We start from the raw sequence: 27,906 nt of genomic DNA, 5'->3' as shown, positions 1-27,906 counted from the left end.
AATTTTTAAAATGTTAACTCCTTTTCCTGCCCCAACATGGTGGTGCATGGCGAGGAAGGCAGCGCTGACATTCCCAGAGAAGGAGGTGCCGGTGGGGCATTAGAGGGTCTCGGGGGCGCCGTGGGCGGGCAGCGGCGGGGGGAGGGGCTCCTCTCACGCTTCCTGGTGTAGGCCTGCCGGTTTCGGGGACGGGGTGGGGGGTGGGGGGTGGGGGCTCAGGTCCTAGAGAGCTCGTGGGATGTAACCCGAAAGCCACAAGCACTGTGACCTCGTCCACACGGAAGAACGTACGTTTGTAACAGTTACCGATGGTGGTTTTGGAGCCCAAATAACCTCATGCCTTATTTCCCCCCGTAGGTTCCGTAAATGAAAAGTTACCTCAACGGGAAGGCACGGGGAAAACAGGTAACTATTTAAATCTGACATGAATTCCCACGACGACGTATTGCATCTGTCCCAACCTGTGCCTTAAACTAAGTTCTCAAGTTAACATGCAAATGTTCACCCACAGACGCGTAGGCTGGCGTGTAATCTGCCCACCGGTGCCCCCCATGTGCCCACCTGGGGGCTTTGGCCTGGCTAGAGCCGGGACCCCCGCCGATGGTGCGAGGCACCCCTCCCAAGGCCACGCCCGGGGAGAGGAGTCACGTCCAGTATCTGGGGCTGTGGCACATGCGACGCTAATGCAGAGCGATCGCCGAGGCCCCTGGTGGAGCCATAACTCCTCCTCGGGAGAGAGAGGGCTCTGCACCCCCCTCTGCCACCCTCAGGGCCGGGTCCCAGAGAGAACCAGACCACAGGGGGCCCCTCCCCACCTGAAACCGCTCTGGGCCCCCAGCTCACAGCAGGCTGCAAAGTCAGGAGGGGCTTCCAAGATGAAATAAACATCATGGTTTGGAACACAGACCAGGGTTAGGGTTAGGGCCCTGATTTTCCTGCGTAGGTTATGGTATGTGACCCAGCGATAAGAGGAAGGGATGCAGAGCCTGGTAGAGCGGACGTGTATTCAACCCCATGCCCTTCCCCCCGGATGAGACGCCGGTGGGCGCTGCCCTGCCTGGCAGGGCCGGGGAGTCTGTGTGTTCTGAGGGTGGATGTGCAGGTTGACCCAGGAGCAAATGCCAACTTTGCAAGGGGGCCCCTCTTCCTCTCGGTGACTCCCCTCCCTGTGCTGGGCTGGCTCTGACCCACGACCCAGTCATTGGCCCAGGGGGCCCTGCCCGGGCGGAGCCACACCCATGACCCTGCTGGTCCATTGGTTGTCCTCATCCAAAGCCCTTGAGATGAGCGGAGGCCTTTCTCTGTGTGACCTTCTAAGGCTTCCGTTTAAAACTGATTACTGTACAGCCAAGCCACGCCGTGAGCTCTGGGGGCACGCCGGGCTGGATTACTGTACAGCCAAGCCACGCCGTGAGCTCGGGGGGCACGCCGGGCTGGATTATTGTACAGCCAAGCCACGCCGTGAGCTCCGGGGGCACGCCGGGCTGGATTATTGTACAGCCAAGCCACGCCGTGAGCTCGGGGGGCACGCGGGGCTGGATTACTGTACAGCCAAGCCACGCCGTGAGCTCTGGGGGCACGCCGGGCTGGCCCTCGGAGCCCACACGTGCCCTGGGACGGTCCCTGGGCCTCGGAGCTCCCTGCCCCTCGCTGTGTCTCAGAACCCCAAACCTTACACCTGACCAGGAAACCCTGAGTCTTTTCAACCAGTTAAATCATGACGATTCATTTGGAATATAAGTCGTCAGTGAAATGACCCCAGTTCATTTGTATTCCAGGTCCCTTTCCTCCATTCTCTCCCGTCACTCTTGGCCCTGCCCCCATCTCTTCCCCCACACTGAAGGCCCGCCCTCCCCCCCACCCCAGTGTCCTTCTGCTGCCTAGTGCGGGGGGGGGGGGGGGGGGAGCAGCAGTTCAACCAGGAGGCCTTCATCCCTGCCCTACCCCCTACCCCTCCGGAAAACGAGCAAGACAAGGGGGTCCATCTGCCCAACCCCTGCCAGGCCCCACCCACAGCCCCTGCCAGGCCCCGCCCACCAGCCCCTGCCAGGCCCCGCCCACCAGCCCCTGCCAGGCCCTGCTCACAGCCCTGCCAGACCCCGCCTACAGCCCTGCCAGGCCCCGCCCACAGCCCCTGCCAGGCCCCTCCTTAGGACCTGTGGCCACCTGACCTCCTGACCTTTCAGGCTGCAAGTTCCTGGCACTGGGCTCCTGGCTCACCCCGCCCCCTCACCCCCCTGTGGCCCACGGGCGGCTCAGGGTGTAGAACCCCATCTGGCCTCGCGGGCCTGTGGTGGAGCCTGGCGCACGCGTGTTGAGCGAGCCCCTCCCCAGCAGAGTGTCTCCCGTTCGCCCGCCCCCGTGTGCCCGTGCGTGTCCTGGGTGGGGTGCGCGTTCCCCTGCGGGCTGTTTGCACGCGTCGCCTCCCCCGCACGCACACTTACCCGCTTATCTCGTGCTTGTAGTCTCCTTGCAAATGTTTTCCGTTCTGAATTCAGATGATGCCTCAGCCCCTGCGCTGGACACGCAGCCTCAAGGCGACGAAGAAGGTGAGGGGGGGCGGGCCCGGGGGGGGGGGGGTCCCATGGGGGCGGGGAGGGCGCTGCTGGGGGTGTCCACCCCCTACGCTGTGAGCACCCACTGTCCCTCGTGGATTTGAGGGCTGCCGCAAGGTGTCTTCTTAATCAGACTGTGTACTGAAGTTCTGAAACGCGGGTAATACAAAACAGATAATTTCGAAAGAGCACAATGGCGTATGGCGCTGTCCCGGTTCATATGTCGCACTCCCGCATCCCGTGTTCACGCCGTGGGGCCCGGGACACGCTCTACCCCTGTAGTCACGTGGAGCTGGGTTTCCCTCTCCGTCCGGGTGTTTGCCATGCGTCCCACATCTCCAGGTCAAAGGGGTCAGGGTGTGGAGACAAACTCCAGGGGTGCCCGAAAACGAATCTGCGTGAAGGTGGCATTGCATGGTGCTCCGCAGACAGTAACTTCAATAAGGGACAATAACAGCCAACGCTGGCATAGCCTAAGGCTCCCGTGTGCCCTGCCGCGTGGCCCCCTAAACCCCCAGAATCCCGTGCCACAGGCCAGAACACAGGGAACTTGTCCCAGGTCAGGAGGCCAGTGGCTGGCAAAGGGGGCTGGACCTGGCTGGTCAGCTTCCGGGAGGTTCTCAGGCCGTCACGTGACCGACCAGCCTTTAAATACCCCTTTATGCTCGTTAACCAAGTGCCCACGACACGCGCTCCCCAAACGCTTTGCACAGAAATCACGTCTCCCACGCCCACTCGGTTCTGGACCGTTCCGCTGAGTGCGAACCGCACGCCGTGTGAATGTCCGTCTGGACCTCACGGACGGTTTGGATAAAGCCCGCCTCTGCACGCGGGGCCTGTCTGGATTCTTGACGACGTTTATTTATACTTTTGGGTGAAGAGAGAAAAAAAGGTTCTGAAAATTCTAAATGGACACGATTATTTCCTGCTGCCTCGTGCACAGAATTATTTCGTAACTCTCTTTACACATGTACGACGTGCATTCGTTTATGATATCGATCTTTTTTGGCTCTTAGGCTTCCGGCTGAACTCTTTGAGAGGCTGTGTTTTGAAGATGAACTAAAAATGACCGTCCCCCCGTTTTGCTTTGTTAGATATTGCCTCGCGCTACCCGACGCTGTGGACGGAACAAGTTAAAAGCCGGCAGAACAAAACCAACAAGCATTCAGGTAAATGGGCCCGTGCCCCTGGCTTCGTTTCCTCGAGGGCGAGTGTGGACGGCACATGTTTCCCTGGTTACGGCGTGAGCACCGAACTACGTAGTTCAGATGTGGGTGTTTTTGTGACGTTTGCTAGTCTCTGCAAGGTTTCTCCGTGGGCGCCACGCAAATGACAGCTTCAGGTGAAAGTGGAAATGTTTGATAATAAGTGTGTGTTTTTGACCGAGGGCCAGCGATGTCGAAACACTTGACTAATTTAATTCAAAATCCTCAGAACTGCGTGATGGCTTTGCGGCGAATCAGTGACAGACTTTACTTTTTAAAAAATATATATGTATTTTAGTATTGATTTCAGAGAGGAAGGGAGAGGGAGAGAGAGAGAAACATCTATGATGAGAATCATGGATCGGCTGCCTCCTGCACACACCCCCGACTGGGGATCGAGCCCACAACCCAGGCCTGTGCCCTGACCGGGAATCGAACCACGACCTCCTGGTTCGTAAGTCGACGCTCAGCCAGTGAGCCACGCCGGCGGGCCAGACTTCACGTTTGAACCGGCCACTGGACATTGGAGATGGGTGCGGGCTGCCGCGTGTCTGGTCCGTGACCTGCTGTCCGTGAGAACCGACCGTGCCTGCGTGTCCCCGTGCTGTCCACGCCTGCACGGCTCCCTCGCCCTCCTGATGAGCCTCCCTCCGATTCTCACGGAGAGAACGCCGCGCCCCAGGGTTAAGCGTCCGCAGCCCGAGTCTCCGTGGTCGATTTCGAGGGAAATGCAGACCTTCACACGCAGCCTTCGCGTTAGAACCTCGGCGCCTGGGGCTCCCGGCTCTCCCCCAAAGCGTGTTTTAACACCCGTGTATGTGTGACGTTCGCAAGTCTTATCGACGTTTGGGACACAGAGTAGTCTGATCGCCGCGTGGGCCTGTACGCCGTCAACTCCACGTGCCCACTGTCCGGCCACGTGCCCGGTGCCCCGTGAAGGCTGGGGTCCTGCGAGGGACGTGGTGGGGGAGCTGTGGTTGTCAGGGACTGTGAGGAGGGCAGGTCCCCCCGGGCTGGGGGCTCCTCCACGGGCCTGGGCAGTGTGGTGGGGGAGGGGGACAGAGTGGCGGGGGCGGGGGCAGGGGAAGGAGGAGCGTGGAGAGATCTGCACAGACAGCGCCCGCCTGTCCACCTTCTGAGTCGGGGGGTACCTGAGGGGACTCCGCCGCCTGTTAGCTTGGCCCCATTGCTCAGTTGAGTCCTGCACCCCGACACGCGGACGCGGATGTGTCCCCGGGCGTGCGATGCTGCGACGGAGGGAGGTGGGACTCGGGCCTGCCGGGGCCACGGTCCGGTGGCCGTGGGCAGCGCGGGGTCCTCGCCAGGCGTCCCCTGCCCTGCTCTGGGTAAACCGAGGCACTGGCTTGTCTGTGTTGAGGACAACATGTTGGTGCTCCTCCTGCTGCCTTCGTCACATCAGTTCTGATCTCTGGGGGGTGTCTGACGGTCCGGGGGGGCTCTGTCTGAGGATCGCTGTGTGACGTCCCCCCGGGGGTCCTTGCGGCTGACAGCTATGCACAGGGGCCGCCTCCCCCGCCAGCTCCCCGTCGCCCAGGCTGCCACGCACGGCCCAGCCGAGAGGGCGCTGACAGGGGCCGTGCCCAGCCCCGGGGGCCGGAGTGTGCGGCCACAGGACAGGCCACTGGGCCCCCCCGGGCTTACCTAGGGCTTCGGGGGAGGGACAGCTTGCAGACACGCAGAGTCTGGGCCACTGGCCATGTGTCTCGTTATTTATTTCAAATCTGAGGTTGGTGATCCTCCAGCGCCGTGGTCGGCAAACTGCGGCTCGCGAGCCACATGCGGCTCTTTGGCCCCTTGAGGGTGGCTCTTCCACAAAATACCACGGCCTGGGCGAGTCTGTTTTGAAGAAGTGGCGTTAGAAGAAGTTTAAGTTTAAAACATTTGGCTCTCAGAAGAAATTCAATCGTTGTCCTGTTGATATTTGGCTCTGTTGACGGGTGAGTTTGCTGACCACTGGGCTAGCGTGTCTGCTTTCTTTCTCGGCCCGTGGCTCTCCCACATCCCGTGTGGGGCCGCGGGGCCAACCTTCCGAGACCCACGGGCGTGGGGCTGGGGCCATGGACTCCCCCACCCCGGCTCCCAAGTGCTCATGCCTGTGATGGGCTCCCCGCCCCCCCCTTCCCTGGGATAAAAGGATTCTTCCTCCCCCCGCCCCCCAACCCTGAGACCGCTCCGTCCGTCCCACCGCCTCCTGCTCACGATGTTCCCGGCTTTATGAGCTCTGCCTTCCCGGCGAGGACGGCGTTGGTTTTATTGCACGTTCAGCTCAGCGCCAAGCGATAGTCATCTTCTGATTCTGCTCTCAGTCCTGGCAAATGGCGTTCCCTGGGGAAGAGGCATGCCGATTCCGTGTTCTTTGTGGGTTTCTAAGTTTTAAAATATTATTCCCCCACTCTTTAATTTCACGTTTTAAACGCAGGCTTGCAAAAACATCAAATACCAACGAGACTCTTAAGTTATAAAGTTTTGGTCATTTGAAGAGATCAAAATACAGAAAAAAGAACGCAAATAGCTCCCTTTAAATGTGGGCCGAAAAAGTGAATTCTGCGAAAATATGAATCTACCTAAAAATGTGCTGAATTTCCCCAGTTTTCCTAACTGTAAACGGGGGTTTTCCTCATATCAGATGGAATTCTTAGATTTCAGTGTCCAAACTGTGGTTCTATAACTGGGCTGCCACCTACTTCCCGCTATTTTTTTTTTTTTTATGTTTTTATTGATTTCAGAGAGGAAGGGAGAGAGAGATGGAAACATCAGTGATGAGAGAGAATCAGATGGGCTGCCTCCCGCACGCCCCCCACTGGGGATCCAGCCCACGACCCGGGCACGTGCCCCGATCGGGAATCCACCCTGGGGCCTTCCGTTTGCAGGCCGACGCTCTACCCACTGAGCCACCCCAGCCAGGGCTCTTCCTGGTCTTGTCATGGCACGTTGGCCCATTTCTTTTAACCGCCGAGTCCTCTCCGTGGTCTGAGGGCCCGCCGTCCATTTGTCCGTCCCCTGAAGGACACTCTGGTGGCTTCCAAGTCCAGGCGATGGTGGTGGAGCTGCTGGACACGTCCACGTGCAGGTCCCGCTTGAAGCTAAGTTTTCCACCTGTTTCGGGGAACACCACGGAGGCCACTGCTGGGCCTGAGCCTGTGCCGCTCTGTCAGGAACAGCCCCGCTGCCTTCCAGGTGGACGCGCATCTGCTCGTCGCCAGCCTGGGGGTGCCTCCGTCCGCGGGGCCGGGGAAGTGGGCAGGAGGCCATGGGGTCCGGGAAGGGGGCAGGAGGCTGGGGGGCCAGGAAGCGGGCAGGAGGCTGGGGGGCCCGGGAAGTGAGCGGGAGGCCGTGGGGTCCGGGAAGCGGGCAGGAGGCTGGGGGGCCAGGAAGCGGGCAGGAGGCTGGGGGTCCGGGAAGCGGGCAGGAGGCCGTGGGGTCCGGGAAGCGGGCGGGAGGCCGTGGGGTCCGGGAAGGGGGCAGGAGGCCATGGGGCCCAGGAAGGGGGCAGGAGGCCGCGGGTCTGGGAAGCAGGCAGGAGGCTGGGGGTCCGGGAAGCGGGCAGGAGGCTGGGGGGTCCGGGAAGCGGGCGGGAGGCCGTGGGGTCCGGGAAGCGGGTGGGAGGCCGTGGGGTCCGGGAAGTGAGCGGGAGGCTGAGGGGCCCAGGAAGCGGGCGGGAGGCCGTGGGGTCCGGACACCCGGGAAGGAGCAAGGTCACGGGGTGGCTCCTGCCCAGCTCCGCTGGGGAATTGGGGGCTCTCGCTCAGGGTCGCTCCTGAGCCCTGCGTTTCAGGGGGTGATCTGCGTGTGAGGCCACGTGACAGGAGGCCAGTGGACCCTCATCGCCCAGCCCGGATCTGCCCTGACCTCCGTGTGGGTCACACAGCCCCCGACCGCCACTCCTGCTCCCCGGCACAGGGCCCCAGCCCCTCAGGGTGTCTGGGCGCGCAGGACGGCCGCCGCACAGACCGGACCCGACGCTGCCTTATTAGGCGACGCGCGTGGGACCAGACGCCGTGCCCTGCGCCTTGGGAGCGGCACAAGGTAAATATTTAGAATCCGCTCCGTTTGAACATTTCTGCCAAACGCGTCTGCAGCTCCCTCCCCAACAGGAGGGGGGCTCTGCCCCTCAGGTCGGCAGGAGGTGACCGGCCCTGGGCAGCGGGCTGAGCAGGCTGTGGCCGCGCTGGCCTCCGGGGGGCCCGCTGACCGCAGGGCTGACCACAGGGCTTGGTCTGCGGCTCCATTTTAAACCCAGTTCTTCTGTGACTTAAATAGTACAGCAGCTGACACAATGGGCACTAGACGTGGGACAGGTTCCGCTCAGCAGGACGGGATCCCCCCAGTGGGACGGGTCCCCTCAGCAGGACGGGATCCCCCCAGGGGGACGGGTTCCCCTCAGCCGGACGGGATCCCCCCAGTGGGACGGGTTCCCCTCAGCAGGATGGGATCCCCCCAGTGGGACGGGTCCCCTCAGCCGGACGGGATCCCCCCAGTGGGACGGGTTCCCTCAGCAGGACAGGGTCCCCCCAGTGGGACGGGTTCCCCTCAGCCGGACGGGATCCCCCCAGTGGGACGGGTTCCCTCAGCAGGACAGGGTCCCCCCAACAGGACGCCTCCCCCCCCCCCAGCAGCCACCAAGGCCCACAGGATGCAGGCCAACCGCCTTCTCTCCGAGGAGGAGGAGGAGGAGGAGGAGGAGGACTGTGTCCCGGGTTTGGGTGTCTTTGCGACGGGAGGCAGGCCAAGCAGGGGGTCTGGCCTGACTGAGGAAGCAAACCAGCTACAAACGTGGGGGTCACCGGCTCGGGAGCAGCAGGCTGGGGGGCGGGGAGGCTGGTTGCTGGGATGGCCTCAGTTGGGGCTCCATCAGACGCACGTGACCCTCCAGTCGGCTGCTCCGCTGTAACCCTGGAGGCTTACCCGCCTCTGCGATTGGGGCGCCACCGTCCTTGGGGTCATTCGGTGACGGGTCAGGGCTCCCGCCTCTGGCTCGGAGGGACGGCTGTCATTCCCTGACGGTGATGCTCTCGCAACAGCCGAGCAAACCCAGCGTCTGTCCGGCGGTTGGCAGCACACTGCCGCCAACCAGCCGTCAGCGGGTCAGCACGCAGTGGTGCCTGGCCATGACCTAGGGCCTGGGTGCCGACACGGCCCCGGCGGCTCAGTCCAGCCCAGGCCGGGGCTCCCAGACTGGGTTCCTAGGGGACCAGCGTCTCGGAGCCGAGGGAGGGAGGCCGAGGTCCGTGTGGAACAGCCTGGCGCCCGGAGTGCGGGGTCCTGCGAGCTGAGCCAGGAGGCGGCTGCCTGAGGTCACCCCGAGCCACCGAGTCAGGCTTCCTGGGCGGGGCCCCGAGACGGTGGACGCGCATCAGCTCTGGGTGACACCGGCCGTGCGAAAGGGCTTTGCCTCCCACCCCCGCGCCCTCAGGCGGCCAGTGTGGGGCCACACCCTGCACGGGGTTAGGGGGTCAGGGTTGCGTGGAGCCGGTGCGGGTCAGGAGCGAGGGCGGGTAGTGGGGTGGCTCAGCCACCTGTGGGCCGGGAATCCGAGTTCCCGGGAGTGGTCAGCCCCGTGCCTACTGGACACGCCCTCGGTGGCTGTGGGTGGCTGACGAGTGAGCGCTCGTGTGCTTATCAGGGGTGGGCAAACGTTTTGACTCGAGGGCCACAATGGGTTCTTAAACTGGACCGGAGGGCCGGAACAAAAGCATGGATGGAGTGTTTGTGTGAACTCATATAAATTCAAAGTAAAGGAGCGGAGGGGAGAGCAAGAGAACCCTCCGCTCTTTCGGCTCCGCGGGCTGGATAGAACAGCCGAACGGGCCGGATCCGGCCTGCAGGCCATCGTTTGCCCACGGCTGGCTTAGATGCTGGAAAGTGCTGCAGAAATGGGGCCTCATTCTCTGTAAAGTCTGTCCCGTCGGAGCCAGCCTGGTCCCTGATTCCTTCCTGCTGCCGCTTGAGTTGGTCCGTCCGTCCGGCTCCGAACTCCTCCTTGCAGACCCGGCACCACCGCCCCTTCACGTTCGCAGCCAGCGCCGCGTGCGTCTCAGCGACCACAGGCGGCCGCACGCGGTCCCCAGGGGAGCAGGTGCGGGCGCTCAGCGTGGACTAGGCCTCGGGGGGCCGTGAGCCGTGGCCAGGAGGGCCCGGGAGGGGGCTGGCTGGGTGTGAGCTGCTCAGGATGGATGTGGTGGTGCTGGAGGGACTGGGGTTGCCTGGGGGGCTCGTGGTGCCCAGGCCCTGGTTGGGGACCGTGACTGTGGAGGGGGGAGCAGAAGGGGGTTTTGGGGGCGCCGTGGAGAATTGGGCTCCGTGTGGAGGCTGTTTGCAAACGGAATCATCGTTCCCGTTAGAAGTCATGGAAACGGGATTAACCTGTGCAGACCCCGGAGGATGGCGTGTTACCCTCTCTCACGTACAGTGCTTGTCTATCATGCTGTCTCGTATTACCTAATAATAGACAAACATGTAAATGGACCGTACCTCCGCCACGCCCGCAGCCAATCAGAGTGAGTATGCAAATTAGAAGGCCAAAGATGGCGGCTGCCCAGCTGCTCCAGGCATGGGGTGGCCAGGCGGGCAGGACGCCTGCTATGAGAGGGAGGGCGGTGGGCGAAGGGATCCATGGGAGCGGAGAGCCGCAGCGAAGACGAAGACGGCAGACTCCGGCCGGAGCGAAGGCCTGGGTCCCGGGTGCCGGAGGAAAGCCGGTGCTGGAAGCCACGGGAAGGAAGGCCTATTGCACGAATCCCTTCGTGCCACGGGCCCCTGGTCTGTACATAAAAACTCTCAAGACAAAGGAACACGACGTTGAACAGGAGGAAATGAGCCGCACAGCGGGGCAGGGAAATGTGGTGGTAGAGCAGCAGCCAAAGCAAGAAACACGGAACGCCCCCCGCGGCTGCCGGAGCCGCCAGCGCGTCTGCGGGGAGCTGACTCACTCGCGCCCTCCCTCCCGTGTTGCCTGAGACGCGGCCGATCACACAGGCTCAGCGTGAGGGGCTGTCGGGGGGAGAGGGAACGGTTCGAGAGGGGAGACGGCCGAGACGCGAGCGTGACTGGAATTGCGTGTCCCTGAGAAGCTGGAGTTCCCACAGGAGCGGGTTTACCGAACTCAACGGCAGAGGTAACAGCAGCTCATCGGCCTCTGAAGTGTCATTCTCTGACACGGCAGGAGCACCTCGTGAGGTCATTCTCTCGCAGAGTCCCAGGGGTCCTCAAACTTTTTAAACAGGGGGCCCGTTCACTGTCCCTCAGACCGTTGGAGGGCCGGACTATAGTTTAAAAAAAAACTATGAACAAATTCCTATGCGCACTGCGGGCCCGGGACGCGTCGGCTGCTAAGCAGGACAGGCAGTGGCACCCGGCGGGCCGGATACATGTCCTCGGCGGGCCGCATGAGGCCCGCGGGCCGTAGTTTGAGGACCCCTGTAAGAGCTGGTGGGCACAGTCAGTGGCCTTTCCTACGCGGAGCCCAACGGTCCTCAGGGACAGTTCACGGCCTTCCCGGGAGGACGTCTGTGGCCCAGCGTGTCCTTGGGTAAGCGGGACAGCGCCTGTGCCCAGAGGGTCACCCCATAAATCTCTCCACTGGCAAAGCTTCGCGAAAGGGCCAGGTGAGGGGTGAGGTCAACGATGCGTTTCCCAGGCAGCTGCGGGGAATGTGTCGCCGCCGCCGCCGCCGCGGTCACAGCTGCGTCTGCAAACACTCAGCTCAGCCCTCGGCTTCCTCGCGGGGTCTAACGTCCTCGCTGGCCGTTCCCAGTCACCGTAGGAGCGAAAGCCTCTCCTTTAAGACACCGGGTGACGCAGGGACAGGCTGTGTGTGTGTCTATTTTTAAAAACAGGTTTTTATTGAGTTTTCAGAGAGAGAGAGAGGAAGGGAGAAGGAGAGAGAGAGAGAAACATCGGTGAGAGAGAATCACGGACCGGCTGCCTCCTGCATGTCCCCCACTGGGGTCAAGCCCACCACCCGGGCATGTGCCCTGACCGGGAGTCGAGCCAGCAACCTTTTGGTTCGTGGGCTGATGCTCAGCCACCGAGCCACGCCGGCCGGGCTGCTCACGTATCTGTTTGCTGAGCGGGGTCGTGCGCTGGCGAGGCCTTGGAGGAGGCAGTCAGGGCGAGCTAGCGCACCCCCCGGGTGGTGGCGTTCCCAGGACGCGGCGGCCGCTGCCTGTGTGAGCGACGGGTGAGCCGCCTGCGGGGACCCCGCGGGGCTGGGCCAACACGCCAGCCCCTAGCTCGGGCCCGACGCCGCGCGCCCCTCCTCCCGTGTCTGTCCAGAGCACGAGTCAGCTGAAAATCAGGGTCGTGAAGACCGAACGCCCAGTCCGCGTCGGACTCTGCTAGAGTCAGATCTCTGTGTTGAAAGTTCTTAACTTACGGACAAAAAGGAGACCCGATTCTGGGTAAGGAAAGCCCCAGGGGATGTGTTGGGAGCCCACAGGCCTCAGACTGCGGCTCCCAGGGTCCAGACACTCTCAGAGATCAGACACTCTCAGAGATCAGACACTCTCAGAGGTCAGACACTCTCAGAGATCAGACACTCGCAGAGATCAGACACTCTCAGAGATCAGACACTCTCAGAGGTCAGACACTCTCAGAGATCAGACACTCTCAGAGGTCAGACACTCTCAGAGATCAGACACTCTCAGAGATCAGACACTCGCAGAGATCAGACACTCTCAGAGATCAGACACTCAGAGGTCAGACACTCTCAGAGATCAGACACTCTCAGAGATCAGACACTCAGAGGTCAGACACTCTCAGAGGTCAGACACTCTCAGAGATCAGACACTCTCAGAGGTCAGACACTCTCAGAGATCAGACACTCAGAGATCAGACACTCTCAGAGGTCAGACACTCGCAGAGATCAGACACTCTCAGAGGTCAGACACTCTCAGAGATCAGACACTCGCAGAGATCAGACACTCTCAGAGGTCAGACACTCTCAGAGATCAGACACTCTCAGAGATCAGACACTCTCAGAGATCAGACACTCAGAGATCAGACACTCTCAGAGATCAGACACTCTCAGAGATCAGACACTCTCAGAGATCAGACACTCTCAGAGGTCAGACACTCTCAGAGGTCAGACACTCTCAGAGGTCAGACACTCAGAGATCAGACACTCTCAGAGGTCAGACACTCAGAGATCAGACACTCTCAGAGATCAGACACTCTCAGAGATCAGACACTCTCAGAGGTCAGACACTCTCAGCGATCAGACACTCAGAGGTCAGACACTCTCAGAGGTCAGACACTCTCAGAGATCAGACACTCGCAGAGATCAGACACTCAGAGGTCAGACACTCTCAGAGGTCAGACACTCTCAGAGATCAGACACTCTCAGAGGTCAGACACTCGCAGAGATCAGACACTCAGAGGTCAGACACTCTCAGAGATCAGACACTCTCAGAGATCAGACACTCGCAGAGATCAGACACTCAGAGGTCAGACACTCTCAGAGGTCAGACACTCTCAGAGATCAGATACTCTCAGAGATCAGACACTCGCAGAGATCAGACACTCTCAGAGATCAGACACTCAGAGGTCAGACACTCTCAGAGATCAGACACTCAGAGGTCAGCGCCTTTGCGCCCCAGGCCCGCGTGGCCCTCTGCAGACTGAGCTGGGCTCCGCCACGGGCCAGAGCGCCTCTGGAGGAACGGGACGCCTGCACCCTCCCGGGTCTTCCCGCACCTCTCGCTCAGGCAGCGCTGGAGCACCCGCTGGGAGATGTTACCGACCCGCCATGTCGGCCTGGACGGACAGGATCTCGCTTCTACTGGCTCGAGGCCCCCCGACCCCCGGGAGGCTGCGGTCAGCCAGGGAGGCCGCCGCCGGGACGGCAGAGAACCTGAAAGGTCCCCCTGATTCCTGTTTCTCCCGGGACGCCCACAGTAAGACATGCCTGCCCAGGCGGATAGCAGCCACGGAGGGCAGGGGCAGGGAGCGGTGGGTGATGCGTGTAGGTGGTCCTCAGCACCCCGCACCTGTCATTAGAGCCAGGCTCCGCTGCGCCCTCCAGGCCCGGCGGCCGTTCTGTGCCGTCCCACACGCTGCCCGCTTCGGGCCGCACCACCCGTGCCCCAGCTGCCTCGCCAATGGCCACCGCTGGCTGGACACGGAATTAAACGGCAGAAGCAGACGGAAGAGCGGAGCCTTTGTCCGTGGACTTGAACCGTCTTTTTAAACAGACTCACTTCGTTTCTTTGATTGTCAGGTTTTGAGCTTAGAGTTTCTCTTTTTATTTGTGTGTTTTCAACGGTAAACAATTATGCCCTCAGCTCACGTGCAGAGGAACCCGCAGTGTGTGTGTATAAGTGTGTGCATGTGTGTAGGTGTGTGGCTGTGTGTGCATGAGTGTGTGTGTGAGTGTGTGCACATGTGCACAGCGCAAGGTCTTTTATACAAGCTGTGCTCACCAGTAAAAGGTAACATGTTACCTTCTGTGTATTAAGCATGTTGCACTATGTGACCGTGTAGAGGGGGAGTCTGTGTGAGGGGGCCCTGCTCCAGGAGGGTCTCTGTGTAGTCGAGTTTCCTGACGTGGAGTTTTCACACGTGCCCCAGCTCTCCGCATCTGTGTGCGGGGCCATGTGTGGGGTGTGTGTAGGCCGTGTGTGGGGTGTGTGCAGGGCCATGTGCACGTCTGTGTGTGGTGCATGTGCATGGCTGTGTGCAGGGTGTGTGCGGGGCCATGTGCGGTGTATGTGGGGGGCCTTGTGCGGCATGTGTGGGGGGCCGTGTGTGGGATGTGTGCAGGGTGTGTGTGGGGTGTGTGTAGGCCGTGTGTGGGGTGTGTACAGGGTGTGTGTAGGCCGTGTGTGGGGTGTGTGCAGGGCCATGTGCACGTCTGTGTGTGGTGCATGTGCGGGGCTGTGTGCAGGGTGTGTGGGGGGCCGTGTGCGGTGTGTGTACGTGGCATGTGCGGGGCTGTGTGCGGGGTGTGTGTGGGGCTGTGTGCGGGGTGTGTGGGGGGCCGTGTGCGGGGTGTGTGTGGGGCCGTGTGCGGGGTGTGTGGGGGCCGTGTGTGGGGTGTGTGGGGGCCGTGTGCGGTGTGTGTGGGGGGCCGTGTGCGGGGTGTGTGGGGGGCCGTGTGCGGGGTGTGTGGGGGGCCGTGTGCGGCGTGTGTGGGGGCTGTGTGTGGGGCTGTGTGCGGGGTGTGTGCGGCGTGTGTGGGGGGCCGTGTGCAGCGTGTGTGGGGGCTGTGTGTGGGGCTGTGTGCGGGGTGTGTGCGGCGTGTGTGGGGGGCCGTGTGCAGCGTGTGTGGGGGCTGTGTGTGGGGCTGTGTGCGGGGTGTGTGCGGCGTGTGTGGGGGGCCATGTGCGGGGTGTGTGGGGGCTGTGTGTGGGGCTGTGTGCGGGGTGTGTGCGGGGCTGTGTGTGGGGTGTGTGTGGGGCGGTGTGCGGGGTGTGTGTGGGGCCATGTGTGGGGTGTGTGGGGGGCCGTGTGCGGGGTGTGTGGGGGGCGTGTGGGGGGCCGTGTGCGGGGCTGTGTGTGGTGTGCACGGGGCTTGTGCGGGCTGCATGCCGGTCCCGGCGCACTCACCCCGCCCCCTCGCCTCAGCGTCCTCGTGCGACCAGGAGCAGCAGTCGGCGCTGGAGGAGGCCCGGCAGCCGCGCAACGACAACGTGGTGATCCCCGAGTGCGCGCACGGCGGCCTCTACAAGCCGGTGCAGTGCCACCCGAGCACGGGCTACTGCTGGTGCGTGCTGGTGGACACGGGGCGGCCCATCCCCGGCACCTCCACCAGGTGAGCCTGGGTGCGGCGGGGCGGGGGACCCCCACCCACAGTTCCCACCGCCCCTAGCCTGCCCCCCGCTCTGTGCCTCGCATCCAGGGAAACAGTGGCCTCGGCCAAGGGGACGAGGGAACTGTCCTCCGAAGGTGACCGGGGCTGACGGAGTGACCACAGCCGGCGACAGCGTGGCCTCGTGCGGGGAGCGTGGAGAGCCCTCTGCTGTCGGGGTGGCGGGGGCCCGGGGAGGGTGGGGGAGGGTCCCGGGGTCGGCCGAGGAGCCAGCGTTTCACACGCTGAGGGAGCCGCCTCCCGAGGGCTTTCTGTGCCGTGAAACACGTGCCCCGCGGCTCCCACACGGAAGGACGGGCTCAGGGCCAGGCCGGGCCCCGACACAGGCCCTGTGAGCTGGGGTGTCAGCCAGCACTTCCTGCCGCCGCCAGGGGACACGGCCTCGCTCCCAGAAGCTCCCGTGGGTTAAAGGGTTCTGCAGCTCGCGCTCTATTTTCCATGTCCGCACACAAGAAGCTGACACACAGGTCGAAGTTCGCCGGACGTCACCACGAAGCCACGGCTCCCCTTGGGGGCCTGGCGAGCGTGTCAGCCTTCCAGCGGGACGTCCCCGACTGTCCCCCCGTGACCCTGGCACCGCGAGGGGGACACACAGCTGGGCACCTCCCGCAGCCAGGGTTGGGGGACCGCTGACGAGATGCCGTCGGACGCCTGGCCCGCTGTCCTTCCGTCTGTCTGTCCGTCCCTCTGTGAAATCATCTCCCGGGCGCTCAGCTTTGGGACTCAGAGGAGCTGCGACTCGTTCAGGCCGTGGTGGCCAGTGCGTCCCCAACGCAGCCACGGGGACGACGGAGAGCCCCCTCCCCCGCCACTGGCTCACGGCGCCCGCCAGAGCTCGGCCGGCCAGGGCCCCGGCCAGATCAGCACGGGGCCCCCACACACCCCGCACACGGCCCCCCCCACACAGATCAGCACGGGGCCCCCACACACCCCGCACACGGCCCCACACACACAGATCAGCACGGGGCCCACACACACCCCGCACACGGCCCCCCACACACAGATCAGCACGGGGCCCCCACACACCCCGCACACGGCCCCCCACACACAGATCAGCACGGGGCCCCCACGCACCCCGCACACGGCCCCCCACACACACAGATCAGCACGGGCCCCCACATACCCCGCACACGGCCCCCCCCACACATATCAGCACGGGGCCCCCACACACCCCGCACACGGCCCCCACACACAGATCAGCACGGGGCCCCCACGCACCCCGCACACGGCCCCCCACACACAGATCAGCACGGGGCCCCCACACACCCCGCACACGGCCCCACACACACCCCGCACACGGCCCCACACACACCCCGCACACGGCCCCACACACACAGATCAGCACGGGGCCCCCACACACCCCACACACGGCCCCACACACACAGATCAGCACGGGGCCCCCACACACCCCGCACACGGCCCCACACACACAGATCAGCACGGGGCCCCCACGCACCCCGCACACGGCCCCCCCCCACACACAGATCAGCACGGGCCCCCACATACCCCGCACACGGCCCCCCCCACACAGATCAGCACGGGGCCCCCACGCACCCCGCACACGGCCCCACACACACAGGTCAGCACGGGCCCCCACACACCCCGCACACGGCCCCACACACACCCCGCACACGGCCCCCACACACCCCGCACACGGCCCCACACACACACAGGTCAGCACGGGGCCTTCGCGGGTTTGCTGTGCGATGTGGGGGTTCCTGTCACGTGCTGTCCTCTAAGAGCCCGGAAGCAGCCTTCTGCACGTTGAACCGCGGCCTGTGCCTGTGTTCCAGTCGGCACTGGTTCCTGGCCCGGCTGCCCTCAGGGAGGGTGGCTGCAGGCACGGTCCAGGCGCAGCCCAGAGACAGCCTCAGGCTGTCAACCCTGAGCTGCTCCGGCCGCCCAGCGATGCGATCAGCACTCGAGTGCTGTCCCTGCCGGTCCCTCTTGCCTTCCGTCCACCCGCGGGGGATCACCCCTTCTTCCCGCCCCGCCCCGCCCCCACTCCCTCCCCGCTCCCTCCCTGCACCCTCCCCACTCCCTCCCCCCTCCCCCCTCCCCACCCCGCCCCCACTCCCTTCCCTGCCCCCATGCCTTCCCCACCCCACACCCGCCCCCCGCCCTCCCCACTCCCTCCCCCTCCCCACTCCCCACTCCCTCCCCCTCCCCACCCCGCCCCCACTCCCTTCCCTGCCCCCATGCCCTCCCCACCCCACACCCACCCCCCGCCCTCCCCACTCCCTTCCCTGCCCCCACCCCCTCCCTGCCCCCCCGCCCTCCCTACTCCCTCCCCCCTTCCGCCCTCCCCACCCTGCCCCCACCCTCTCCCTGCCCCCCTGCCCTCCTTCCTCCCTTCCCCCCTCCCCCCCAGCCCCCACTCCCTTCCCTGCCCCCATGCCCTCCCCACCCCACACCCACCCCCCCGCCCTCCCCACTCCCTTCCCTGCCCCCACCCCCTCCCTGCTCCCCCGCCCTCCCTACTCCCTCCCCCCTTCCGCCCTCCCCACCCTGCCCCCACCCTCTCCCTGCCCCCCTGCCCTCCTTCCTCCCTTCCCCCCTCCCCCCCAGCCCCCACTCCCTTCCCTGCCCCCATGCCCTCCCCACCCCACACCCACCCCCCGCCCTCCCCACTCCCTTCCCTGCCCCCACCCCCTCTCTGCTCCCCCGCCCTCCCCACTCCCTTCCCTGCCCCCACCCCCTCCCTGCCCCCACGCCCTCCCCACCCCACCCCCGCCCTGCCCCATCTCGGGAGGGCAGTGTCAGCAGTGGCAGAGCCTCAGCCATCCCTGCTCTGCCTGCAGGCGGCCCCTCCCCGCCTCCGAGTTCCAGGAGACACATCAGGGCAGGGAGGCCTGCTGTCATGCATCGCCCGTTCACCTGTCATTCCTTGTCATGACGCTGATTGTCAGCACATCCCCCCCTTCCAGGCTCCGAGGAAACAGCCTGAGCTGGCAGAGGTGCCCCCTCTCTGGGGCTGGACCTCCTGCTGGCGAAGGGCAGGGCCGGCCATGGGGCTGCCTTCCACGCAGCCAGTCACGTCCCCTGCCTCCAGGTTGACCAGCTGACACTCAGCGTCCAGTTCTAGGACATGACTTTTAAAATATATGTTTTTTATTGATTTCAGAGAGAAAGGGAGAAGGAGAGAGAGATCTAGAAACATCAATGATGAGAGAGACCCATTGATCGCTGCCTCCTGCACACCTCCCACTGGGGATCGAACCTGCAACCCGGGCTTGTGCCCCGAGCGGGAATCGAACCCTGACCTCCTGGTTCCTGGGCCGATGAGCCATGCGGGCCGGGCAGGACGTGATTTAACAGCCGTTTGCTCTCTGCTCTGTGGCTTCCACTTCCCAGCGGGCTCTGTGGCTTGTGCGTCACCTGCAGCCGTGACGACACCTGTGCCCTTCCGACAGCAGCAGAGCCTCCCCAGCCTCCCCCCACCCCCCCCACCCCGGCCCCCTCACCCTGAAGGGCCAGCAGGGGTCCTGCTCAGGGGACCAGTGAGGAAGGGAAGAAACCCCCGTTCAGAGCCCTGACCCCACTGACCGCCCTCCCCCCCTCGTAGGTACGAGCAGCCGAAATGCGACAACACGGCCAGGGCGCACCCCTCCAAAGCCCGGGACCTCTACAAGGGCCGCCAGCTGCAGGGTAAGTGGGCGCAGGGCGGGGAGGTGGGGCGTGGGGAAGGACCGACACTCAGAGCTTCTTGGGGGCTGGGAAGAGAAAGAATGTGGCAGCTCAGTCCCCAGGGGCGGGGACAGGTCCTCAGGGCAGCCGGTCCCCATCGTCCCCCTCCCGAGGGGCCTGCTGGCGCCAGGGTGGGCGGAGACACTGGTGTCCGTGGTGGTGGCGGAGACGCTGTCCCAGGGGCAGCCACGTCTGTCCGCCTCGGAACGTGCCGCGGCGCGACCCTCCACCTGAGCTTCGGGATCGCTCCTGCCGAAGAGCGAGCGGACCTTCCCATGTCGTCTTCTGAGAGTCCTTTTAAAGAAATCTTCACGGCTGAGAGTATTACAGGATGTCCCCCTCTCCCCCATTGCCCCCCACCCGGCTCCCCCCACCCCGGCCTTCACCACCCTATTGTCTGTTCCATAGGTCATGCACGCACATGCACACGCATACACGCACACGCTCACACGCACACACGCAACCACCAAGGTCTTTGGTTATCTCCTCCCGCCCCGCCCCCTGAGACCCGTCAGTCTGTTCCATGTGTCCACGCCTCTGGTTCTAGTTTATTCATCAGTTTATTTTGTTCTTTAGATTCTTTGTTCATTCATTTTGATTTTTAGATTCAACTGTTGACAGATACGTATGTATTGCCATTTTATTGTGCGTATTTTTAAAAAAATATATATTTTATTGATTTTTCACAGAGAGGAAGGGAGAGGGACAGAGAGTCAGAAACATCAATGAGAGAGAAACATCGATCAGCTGCCTCCTGCACACCCCCCACGGGGGACGTGCCCACAACCCAGGCACATGCCCTCGACTGGAATCGAACCTGGGACCCTCCAGTCCGCAGGCCGACGCTCTACCCACTGAGCCACACTGGTTAGGGCTGTGCGTATTTTTTAAAATCCTTTTTCTTCTTCTTCTTCATCTTAAAAAAGACCCTTCAACATTTCGCGTGATACTGGTTTGGGGGTGACGAACTCCGTGAGCTGTTTCTTGTCTATGAAGCGCTTTATCTGCCTTCCATGCTAAATGCGCTTTGCTGGGTAGAGACGGGCGAGGCAAGAAATATCCGGGGTAACGAAGAGCGAGGACCCGCAGCCAGGGCGACCTTCCTTTTAAAGGACGCGACTGCTCCGGGCCGAGGGTTCGGTCTCCGTGAACCCGGGTTTGTCTGCATCGGGCGAGCGGGATCGCTGAGGCCTCCGTGCGCGGCGCTGAGGCTGGGAGCGTGCTCTCAGAACGTGATCTCATAACGGTCCAAAGCACGTGCGGGGAAGGGGTGTTACGGGTTCTCTCTCATCAAAACGCCCGTGTGTCGGTGCTACGCCAACAGGGTTGCTTTAACTCAGCGCCCCCGCCTCCAGGAGCCGAACGTGGCCGCGTAGGTGAGGCCGGTGCCCGTCGACCCAGCAGGTGTCCGCGGCTGGACCGCGTGGAGGATTGGACGGCATCAGCAGAGCGCGCTGCTATTTTGTTTTATCTTTACCTCCTTCTCCCTTTAAACCTCTCCCGGCCGCGTGCCTTCGAGAGAGGCAGCCTCCTGGGCGGAGAGCACGCCTTCAATCTGGGTTCTCACGCAGCCGGGCAGGGGCCTGTGTAGAACCACGTCTGGGTCTTGCATGGTTTGCGCTGTGAGCGATAAAGCGGGTTTCAGATTCTGCGTGTAAAGGTGTTTCCTGCTTGTCCACGAGGGCAGAGGCCGACCGAGCGCAGCCACAGCCACAGCCACAGCCACAGCCACAGCCACAGCCACAGCTCTCACTCGCTCACAGGCCTCCGTCCGGGCGGCGATGCAGACGCCTGGCACACACGGAGGGGGCCGGGAGCAGGGTCAGGCAGCAGCCAACGCGGGACACGGCCACCCCACCCCGGGCCCCGCTCTCCCAGCCCTCCTGTCTCAGTCGGATCCTCCCGCTCCACGTGCAGCCTCTTCCTCTGGAGGCGGATCAGGGTCTGCGGGACGTCATGTTTATCACACGCTGTTTCTCCGTGTCGGGCTCAGCACGGGGGTTCGTGAATCCGGCTTCTTTCGGCATTGGGGGGGGAGGTGGGGGCCGCATGAAGGTGCGCACAACCGTGCAAACTCCGCCCTGAGTGCCTTCTGCACACCTGGTGGCATCTCCCCCGCAGTCGGGTGCTCCGTGTCCGCCACCAGCAGGCGGCGGGCTCTCTGCCTCCATGGCCAGGGAAGTCGGCGTCGGCATTTGGCGGAGGATAGTTTTCTCTACGGGAAACAGCGACTCGGGCCTGCGCTCGGCGCCCGGAGAGCCCGCGGCGAACGCTTGCGGGTCTCGCTCACGTCTCAGGGTCTGTGCTCTGTCCCGACGGGACCAAGAGTCTTGGCGTTTTTGGTCAAAGGAGACTGCACTCTCCCTGCATCGACCTGCACGCCGAGGAGGGTCCCCTGAACGTCAGGTGTTGGTGGGGCCGTGGGGCCTGTGTCCGCGGCGAGCGAGCGGGCGGGAGCTCTCACCGTGGAACCCAGCACGGACGGCGACCAAAGGCCCGGGTGGGGGTTCGTCTTGTGGGGACAGCTGGTCGTAGGGAGGGAGCCCCGTCAGTGTTGCTTGTCTGAGTGTCAGACGGGCCTTTAGAGAGAGCACATCCAGGGAGGGCGCTGTGGAGAGAGAGGTCCTGTCCCAGCTATGGAACCCCACCCCGCCCTGCCCTGGAGATGGGGGGACGAGGGGGGGAGGAACCCCACCCCGCCCTGCCCTGGAGATGGGGGGATGGGGGGGAGGAACCCCACCCCGCCCTGCCCTGGAGATGGGGGGATGGGGGGGGTAACCCCACCCTGCCCTGCCCTGGAGATTGGGGGATGGGGGGGAGGAACCCCACCCCGCCCTGCCCTGGAGATGGGGGGATGAGGGGGGGGGAGGAACCCCACCCCGCCCCGCCCTGGAGATGGGGGGACAGAGAGGGGGTAACCCCACCCTGCCCTGCCCTGGAGATTGGGGGATGAGGGGGGAGGAACCCCACCCCGCCCTGCCCTGGAGATGGGGGGATGAGGGGGGGTAACCCCACCCTGCCCTGCCCTGGAGATTGGGGGATGGGGGGGAGGAACCCCACCCCGCCCTGCCCTGGAGATGGGGGGATGAGGGGGGGGGAGGAACCCCACCCCGCCCCGCCCTGGAGATGGGGGGACAGAGAGGGGGTAACCCCACCCTGCCCTGCCCTGGAGATGGGGGGACAGAGGGGGGGTAACCCCACCCCACCCTGCCCTGGAGATGGGGGGACAGAGAGGGGGTAACCCCACCCTGCCCTGCCCTGGAGATGGGGGGATGGGGGGGAGGAACCCCACCCCGCCCTGCCCTGGAGATGGGGGGACAGAGAGGGGGTAACCCCACCCCACCCCGCCCTGGAGATGGGGGGACAGAGAGGGGGTAACCCCACCCCGCCCTGCCCTGGAGATGGGGGGACAGAGAGGGGGTAACCCCACCCCGCCCTGCCCTGGAGATTGGGGGACGAGGGGGGGAGGAACCCCACCCGCCCTGACCTGGAGATTGGGGGACGAGGGGGGAGGAACCCCACCCCGCCGCTGCCCCTAGGAGGAGACTGGGGGATGAGGGGGGAGGAACCCCACCCCGCCCTGCCCCTAGGAGGAGACTGGGGCGCTGTCACCCAGATGCCGCCTCCCGCCTCCCAGGCCTCAGACACAAACCAGAGGCCTGGGTGCAGGCTCAGGAGGTTTGGGAGTGAGCGCGCCTCCGTGGCCGCAGCGTCATCGCGATTCTTCGATTCTTCGGAGATAAGCATCCTTATTAGGGAAACCAAGCCGCCCTACAGTGACCCCGGGGTGGGCTGTTCGTGGTGCAGAGCCGGCTGCCTCCCAGTCACAGCGTCGATGCGTGGCGCCGCCTCTTTTCTTCTAACGGCAGTGACGCGGGTCTGGCTGAGTCAGACCCCTCAGAGCACCTGGGTTTTCGCGTCCTAGTTCAGCACCTTCCGAGGCGGCGTGAAGCGATGCTCACCCCCCACGTGAGGCTCCGGCTGCTCTGAGGGCCGCCCTGCAGAGGCCATGTTCACCTTCCTCCACTGGACTCGGCCTTCGAGGCTCTCTCACAGACAGAGGAGGGGCCGATGTTTCACCCATTAAACGTGTCAGCTTCGGCGATTGCCGCGTCAGATCAAATGCCGTTTTCACAGACACGGGTCTGCTGAATGGTAGCCGAGCCAGAGGAGAGCCTCAGGCTCAGGCAGGTAGCCCGCTCGCCCTGTGGATGCGGAGAGTGGGTGCCATGCTGTGCCCAGGGCTTCCAGCCACACCTGGAGGGCTTCTTGGTGCCTGCCCCCCTGGCGCCTGCCTCCCTGGCACCTGCCTCCCTGGTACTGTTTAGGACCACAGATGTGCCGGTGAGGTCAGGCGTGCAGGTGAGGTCAGGCGTGCAAGTGAGGACAGGTGTACAGGTGAGGACAGGCGTGCATGTGAGGTCAGGTGTGCCAGTGAGGACAAGTGTGTAGGACCACAGGCGTGCAGGTGAGGACAGGTGTATAGGACCACAGGTGTGCAGGTGAGGACAGGTGTGCAGGTGAGGACAGGCCTGCAGGTGAGGTCAGGCGTGCAGGTGAGGAGAGGCGGGCAGGTGAGGACAGGCGGGCAGGTGAGGTCAGGCGGGCAGGTGAGGACAGGCGTGCAGGTGAGGACAGGCGTGCAGGTGAGGTCAGGCGGGCAGGTGAGGTCAGGCGTGCAGGTGAGGTCAGGCGTGCAGGTGAGGTCAGGCGTGCAGGTGAGGACAGGCGTGCAGGTGAGGTCAGGCGTGCAGGTGAGGTCAGGTGGCAGGTGAGGTCAGGGGTGCAGGTGAGGACAGGCGTGAAGGTGAGGACAAGCGTGCAGGTGAGGACAGGTGTGCAGGTGAGGTCAGGTGCGCCGTGTGTGGGAGCGGATATGAAATGCGTGTTTGCTGTTTAGCGCTGTTCGATGACATCACGACGTTACTAGAAGAAGAACGTTGCTTGTGTCAGAGTCTGCGCCGGGTCCTGGGGGGGAGGCGCCGATTCTCAAGAGCACTGCTTGGAGAGAGGAGACCTTGTTTCACGTCCTACGGCTGTGGATGATGAAATACGCAATTAAGTTTGTAGAATGACTAGTCCTTTAGAAGGAAATTGCCTTCTATTTAAAAAAATGACGACTAAATAGACCGTTACCTCCAGCGTTACGGAGAAAAGGGTGCTGTGAGTAAAATACGCAAACCCACCAGACGTTTCTGCCTAAGACTTCGCGACGGAGCGCGGGCACCCCGAGGGGCGGTCCCGCTCGCGGTGTGCGGCAGAGGCTCCTCTCGGGCGGGACGAGCCCCGACAGCTCAGAGGAGCAGGCGCGAGACGAATCTTTTACGTGGGGCTTGCTGCTTCTTAAAAGCAAAGTTGACAGGATGCGGAGAGGGTGCAGGAGGCATAGAAAAGGCAAGAGCTGAGCTCAGTAGCTGCCCTGCACTCGGCAGAGGTCTTAGTGAGGTTTTTATTAGAAAATTTAGCTCAGTTCGTTTCTTCCTGATTTTTAAGAAAATGAGGAGAAACTGGAGAAACCTGGGGGGCAAATGGTGGGAATTACGAACTCACAATAAAGTAAGAACACATGAGGACGAGTTACAGAGGCCGAGTTTGTTTTTCCTTAGCGTGCAGAGGACATGACATCGGTGCCGATGGGGGACGTCGTACAAGGAGGCGCTGGCCGCTTCCCCGCTTGTTACACGCGTCAGCCGCTGCTGGCTGAGTGGCCGAAAGCACCGGGGCTTCCTCAGAGGCTGGGGTTTCCCTGTAAGGGGCGGCAAGTCCAGATTCACGCCCGTCTTCCATCCTTGGTGAGAGGCGGTTTACAAAAGGCAGGAGCGGGAGGCCCTGAGCCTCACCTTCCTGGTGCCCAGGCGGGCTCGCAGGGGACTCGCTGCGCTGTTGCTCCCCTCCCGACGCCGTGAGGCAGGGCTGCCTCACCGTATCTACCCGCCCGCGGAAATCGGTGAAAACCAGGGCTGGTTCCTAAACCCAGACGTCCTGGGGAATCGCCAGGATGTGTAGACTCTTCTGATGGGCTGAGCGCACGGTCACGGGCAGGTCCCCGCACAGCGGCCCCGGTCCCCGCATCCTCTCGGGAGTGGGTCACCCCTACCTCTCATCCCTGTTGTCAGACGGCACTGTTCTCCGTGGGTGCCTGGTGGGTCCCCGGAAACTTGCGGGGGGCGCGCAGCCTTAGTCTGTGGGGGAGCCCTAAGCTCACGAGATCAATTTTTTTTTTTAATTTTTTTTTTGGTAATCCTCCCCCGAGGATATTTTTCCATTGATTTTTAGAGTGGAAGAGAGAGATGCCGAAACCGGTGTGGCTCAGTGGATAGAGCGTCGGCCTGCGGACTGAAAGGTCCCAGGTTCGATTCCGGTCAAGGGCATGTACCTTGGTTGCGGGCGCATCCCCAGTAGGGGGTGTGCAGGAGGCAGCTGATGGATGTTTCTCTCTCATCGATGTTTCTAACTCTCTATCCCTCTCCCTTCCTCTCTGTAAAATATCAATAAAATATATTAAAAAAAATAGAGAGTGGAAGAGAGAAACATCGATGTGAGAGAAACACATCGATTGGCTGCTTCCTGCACGTTCCTCACCCGGGGCCCAGGCTGGGGAGGAGCCTGCAACCAAGATACATGCCCTTGACCCGAATCGAACCCAGGACCCTTCAGTCTACAGGACGACACTGTATCACTGAGCCGTACTGGCTGGGGAATGGGATCGTTTTTCTTTTCTTTTCTTTTCTTTTTATATAAAGTAATGAGTTTGTTTTTTGTTTTTTTGTTTTGTTGTTGATCCTCACCCAAGGATATGCTCCCACTGATTTTTAGAGAGAGCGGAAGAGAGAGGGAAAGACAGAGAAACACCGATGTGAGAGAAACACATGGATGGGTTGCCTCCTGCACCAGCCCCAACCAGGGCCTGGCCGTGGAGTAGCCTGCAACCGAGGTACGTGCCCTTGACCTGGAATCGAACCCGGGACCCTCTGGTCCGCAGGCTGACCCTCTGTCCGCTGCGCCATGCCGGCCAGGGCGGGGCCGCTTTTCTCAGACAGAGATTTGCTCTCTCCTCGTCGCCACCTGAGGCTGCGTTCGCTTCTTGCTCTTACCGTGCGCTGCTGTTCTGTGCTGTTGGGTGTGTTGGGTCCTGGAGACCCAGATCTCTGACTCACGTTGGTGAGATTCGCCAGCGGTCACTGGTCACCGGCCCCCCCTGGTGTGACCCCGCCTCCGTGTCTTGAACTCATTGCCTGTGGGGTTTGTCGCTGTGGTTGTGGGTCCCCCTCTCTGGGGAGGATCTTGGCGCCTTTTCCACGGCGGGCTTCCTAGTGAGGGGAGGGCTGACCCAGCCGTGGGCAGAGGGGGCGCGAGGGGGGTCCCCAGGGCAGCCTGCTGGCTCCCGGCCCCATCGCCGCCCTGGCCCCGCGGGTCCCGTGGGAACGGCAGTGGCGTGGAGGCGAGAGAAGCCTGCTCCCCTGGGTGCTCACCTCAGAGGTGTCGGAGCGTAGGAAACTGTGAGTTGACATGAAAGGAACCGGGGTCACGGGCACTACAGAGCGTGCTTGACAAGCCCCCCCGGAAGCTGGCGGCTGGTTCTCACGACGCGACAGCGGCGTGTTACAGGTTTGCGGTGGTAAGCCCTGTGCGGCTCCTTCAGTTCCCTGCGCCGGGTACGACAGAGGCGACGTGGCACCGCAGACCATCGGACATGGGGAATGGGCCAGGAGTTTGGCACCGCAGACCATCGGACGTGGGGAAAGCGTCCCTTAAATTACACGCCCCAGCACCCGGGGAGAGCCTGTCTCTCTGGGCTGTTGGTGGGGTGCGTGGGACTGGGCTGTGAGGTGCGGGGGCTGCCTGGCGGGTACGTTTGCACTGAGCCCTGTTTTGGGGTGTCCCTGAGGCAGCAGCCTGAGTGTGTTTCCGTTGGTGTGGGAAGAAAACGGGAAAAGAAACTGTATGAGTAGGTTTTCTGAGACCAGTGATTTCAGTACAAAAAGCTTCTGATTTTTTTTTAACCTTCCGCTTCCTGGAAAGTGCACAACACACTCGTTTTCTATCAAGTGCGATACCTCTTTCGGAGGCCTCGTGGCTGCAGGGCCCTGGGCCCCGGTGCGGGCGGGCGAGGCTGGCATCGGGGCAGCATGAGCCTCCTCCTGGGAGGGCCAGGGGCCGGGGGCCGGGGCAGGGCAGCGCGCCTCCTGTGGGGTCAAACCAGGACTGGAGCCCAAGTGTTTGCCTGGAAATCTAAGACGATGCGAGTGTTTCCCGAGGGTTCCGCAGAGAAGTAGGCTGAGCTGGGAGCTTTATTTGGGCAGATTTGTAAACAACAGCTGCAGCGATCCTCCTGTGCTTTGGGGAGGGCAGCGTGTCCTCTCTCTGCAAACGGCGCTTTCCTTGGCTGTGAGCTCTCTGTCGACAGGCCAGGCGCTCACCCGCCCGGGGCCCCCGGTGGGGGCTGTCCCCTGCGGTCCCTCCTCTGAGCTGAGACTTCTGGGCTGTCTTCTGTGCTCTGCTGAAGAAGAGCTCATGCCTACAACTGGTCCCTGGACGGCCTGGCTGGGTGGTGGCACCTGCCCCGGGACACACCTGCCCCGGGACACACCTGCCCCGGGACACACCTCCCTGGGACACACCTGCTCTGAGA

General features: G+C 63.0%; 1 protein-coding gene across 1 annotated transcript in view; it reads left to right on the top strand.

Moving 5' to 3' along the window:
* SMOC2 (SPARC related modular calcium binding 2) overlaps window positions 1-27,906 on the top strand; it is an 87,931-nt gene that overhangs the window by 45,540 nt on the left and 14,485 nt on the right. Inside the window, exons 5-9 of the mRNA XM_080665591.1 lie at window positions 358-405; window positions 2,499-2,549; window positions 3,650-3,724; window positions 15,344-15,530; window positions 19,153-19,235. Of these exons, the coding sequence (XP_080521717.1) occupies window positions 358-405; window positions 2,499-2,549; window positions 3,650-3,724; window positions 15,344-15,530; window positions 19,153-19,235 (444 nt within the window). The remainder of the gene's footprint in view (window positions 1-357; window positions 406-2,498; window positions 2,550-3,649; window positions 3,725-15,343; window positions 15,531-19,152; window positions 19,236-27,906) is intronic.

This window comes from Plecotus auritus (genome assembly GCF_963455305.1).
Source record: "Plecotus auritus genome assembly, chromosome: 4".
In the NCBI taxonomy this organism is placed as follows: Eukaryota; Metazoa; Chordata; class Mammalia; order Chiroptera; family Vespertilionidae; genus Plecotus; species Plecotus auritus.
This window is presented reverse-complemented; position numbering and strand designations above follow the sequence as displayed.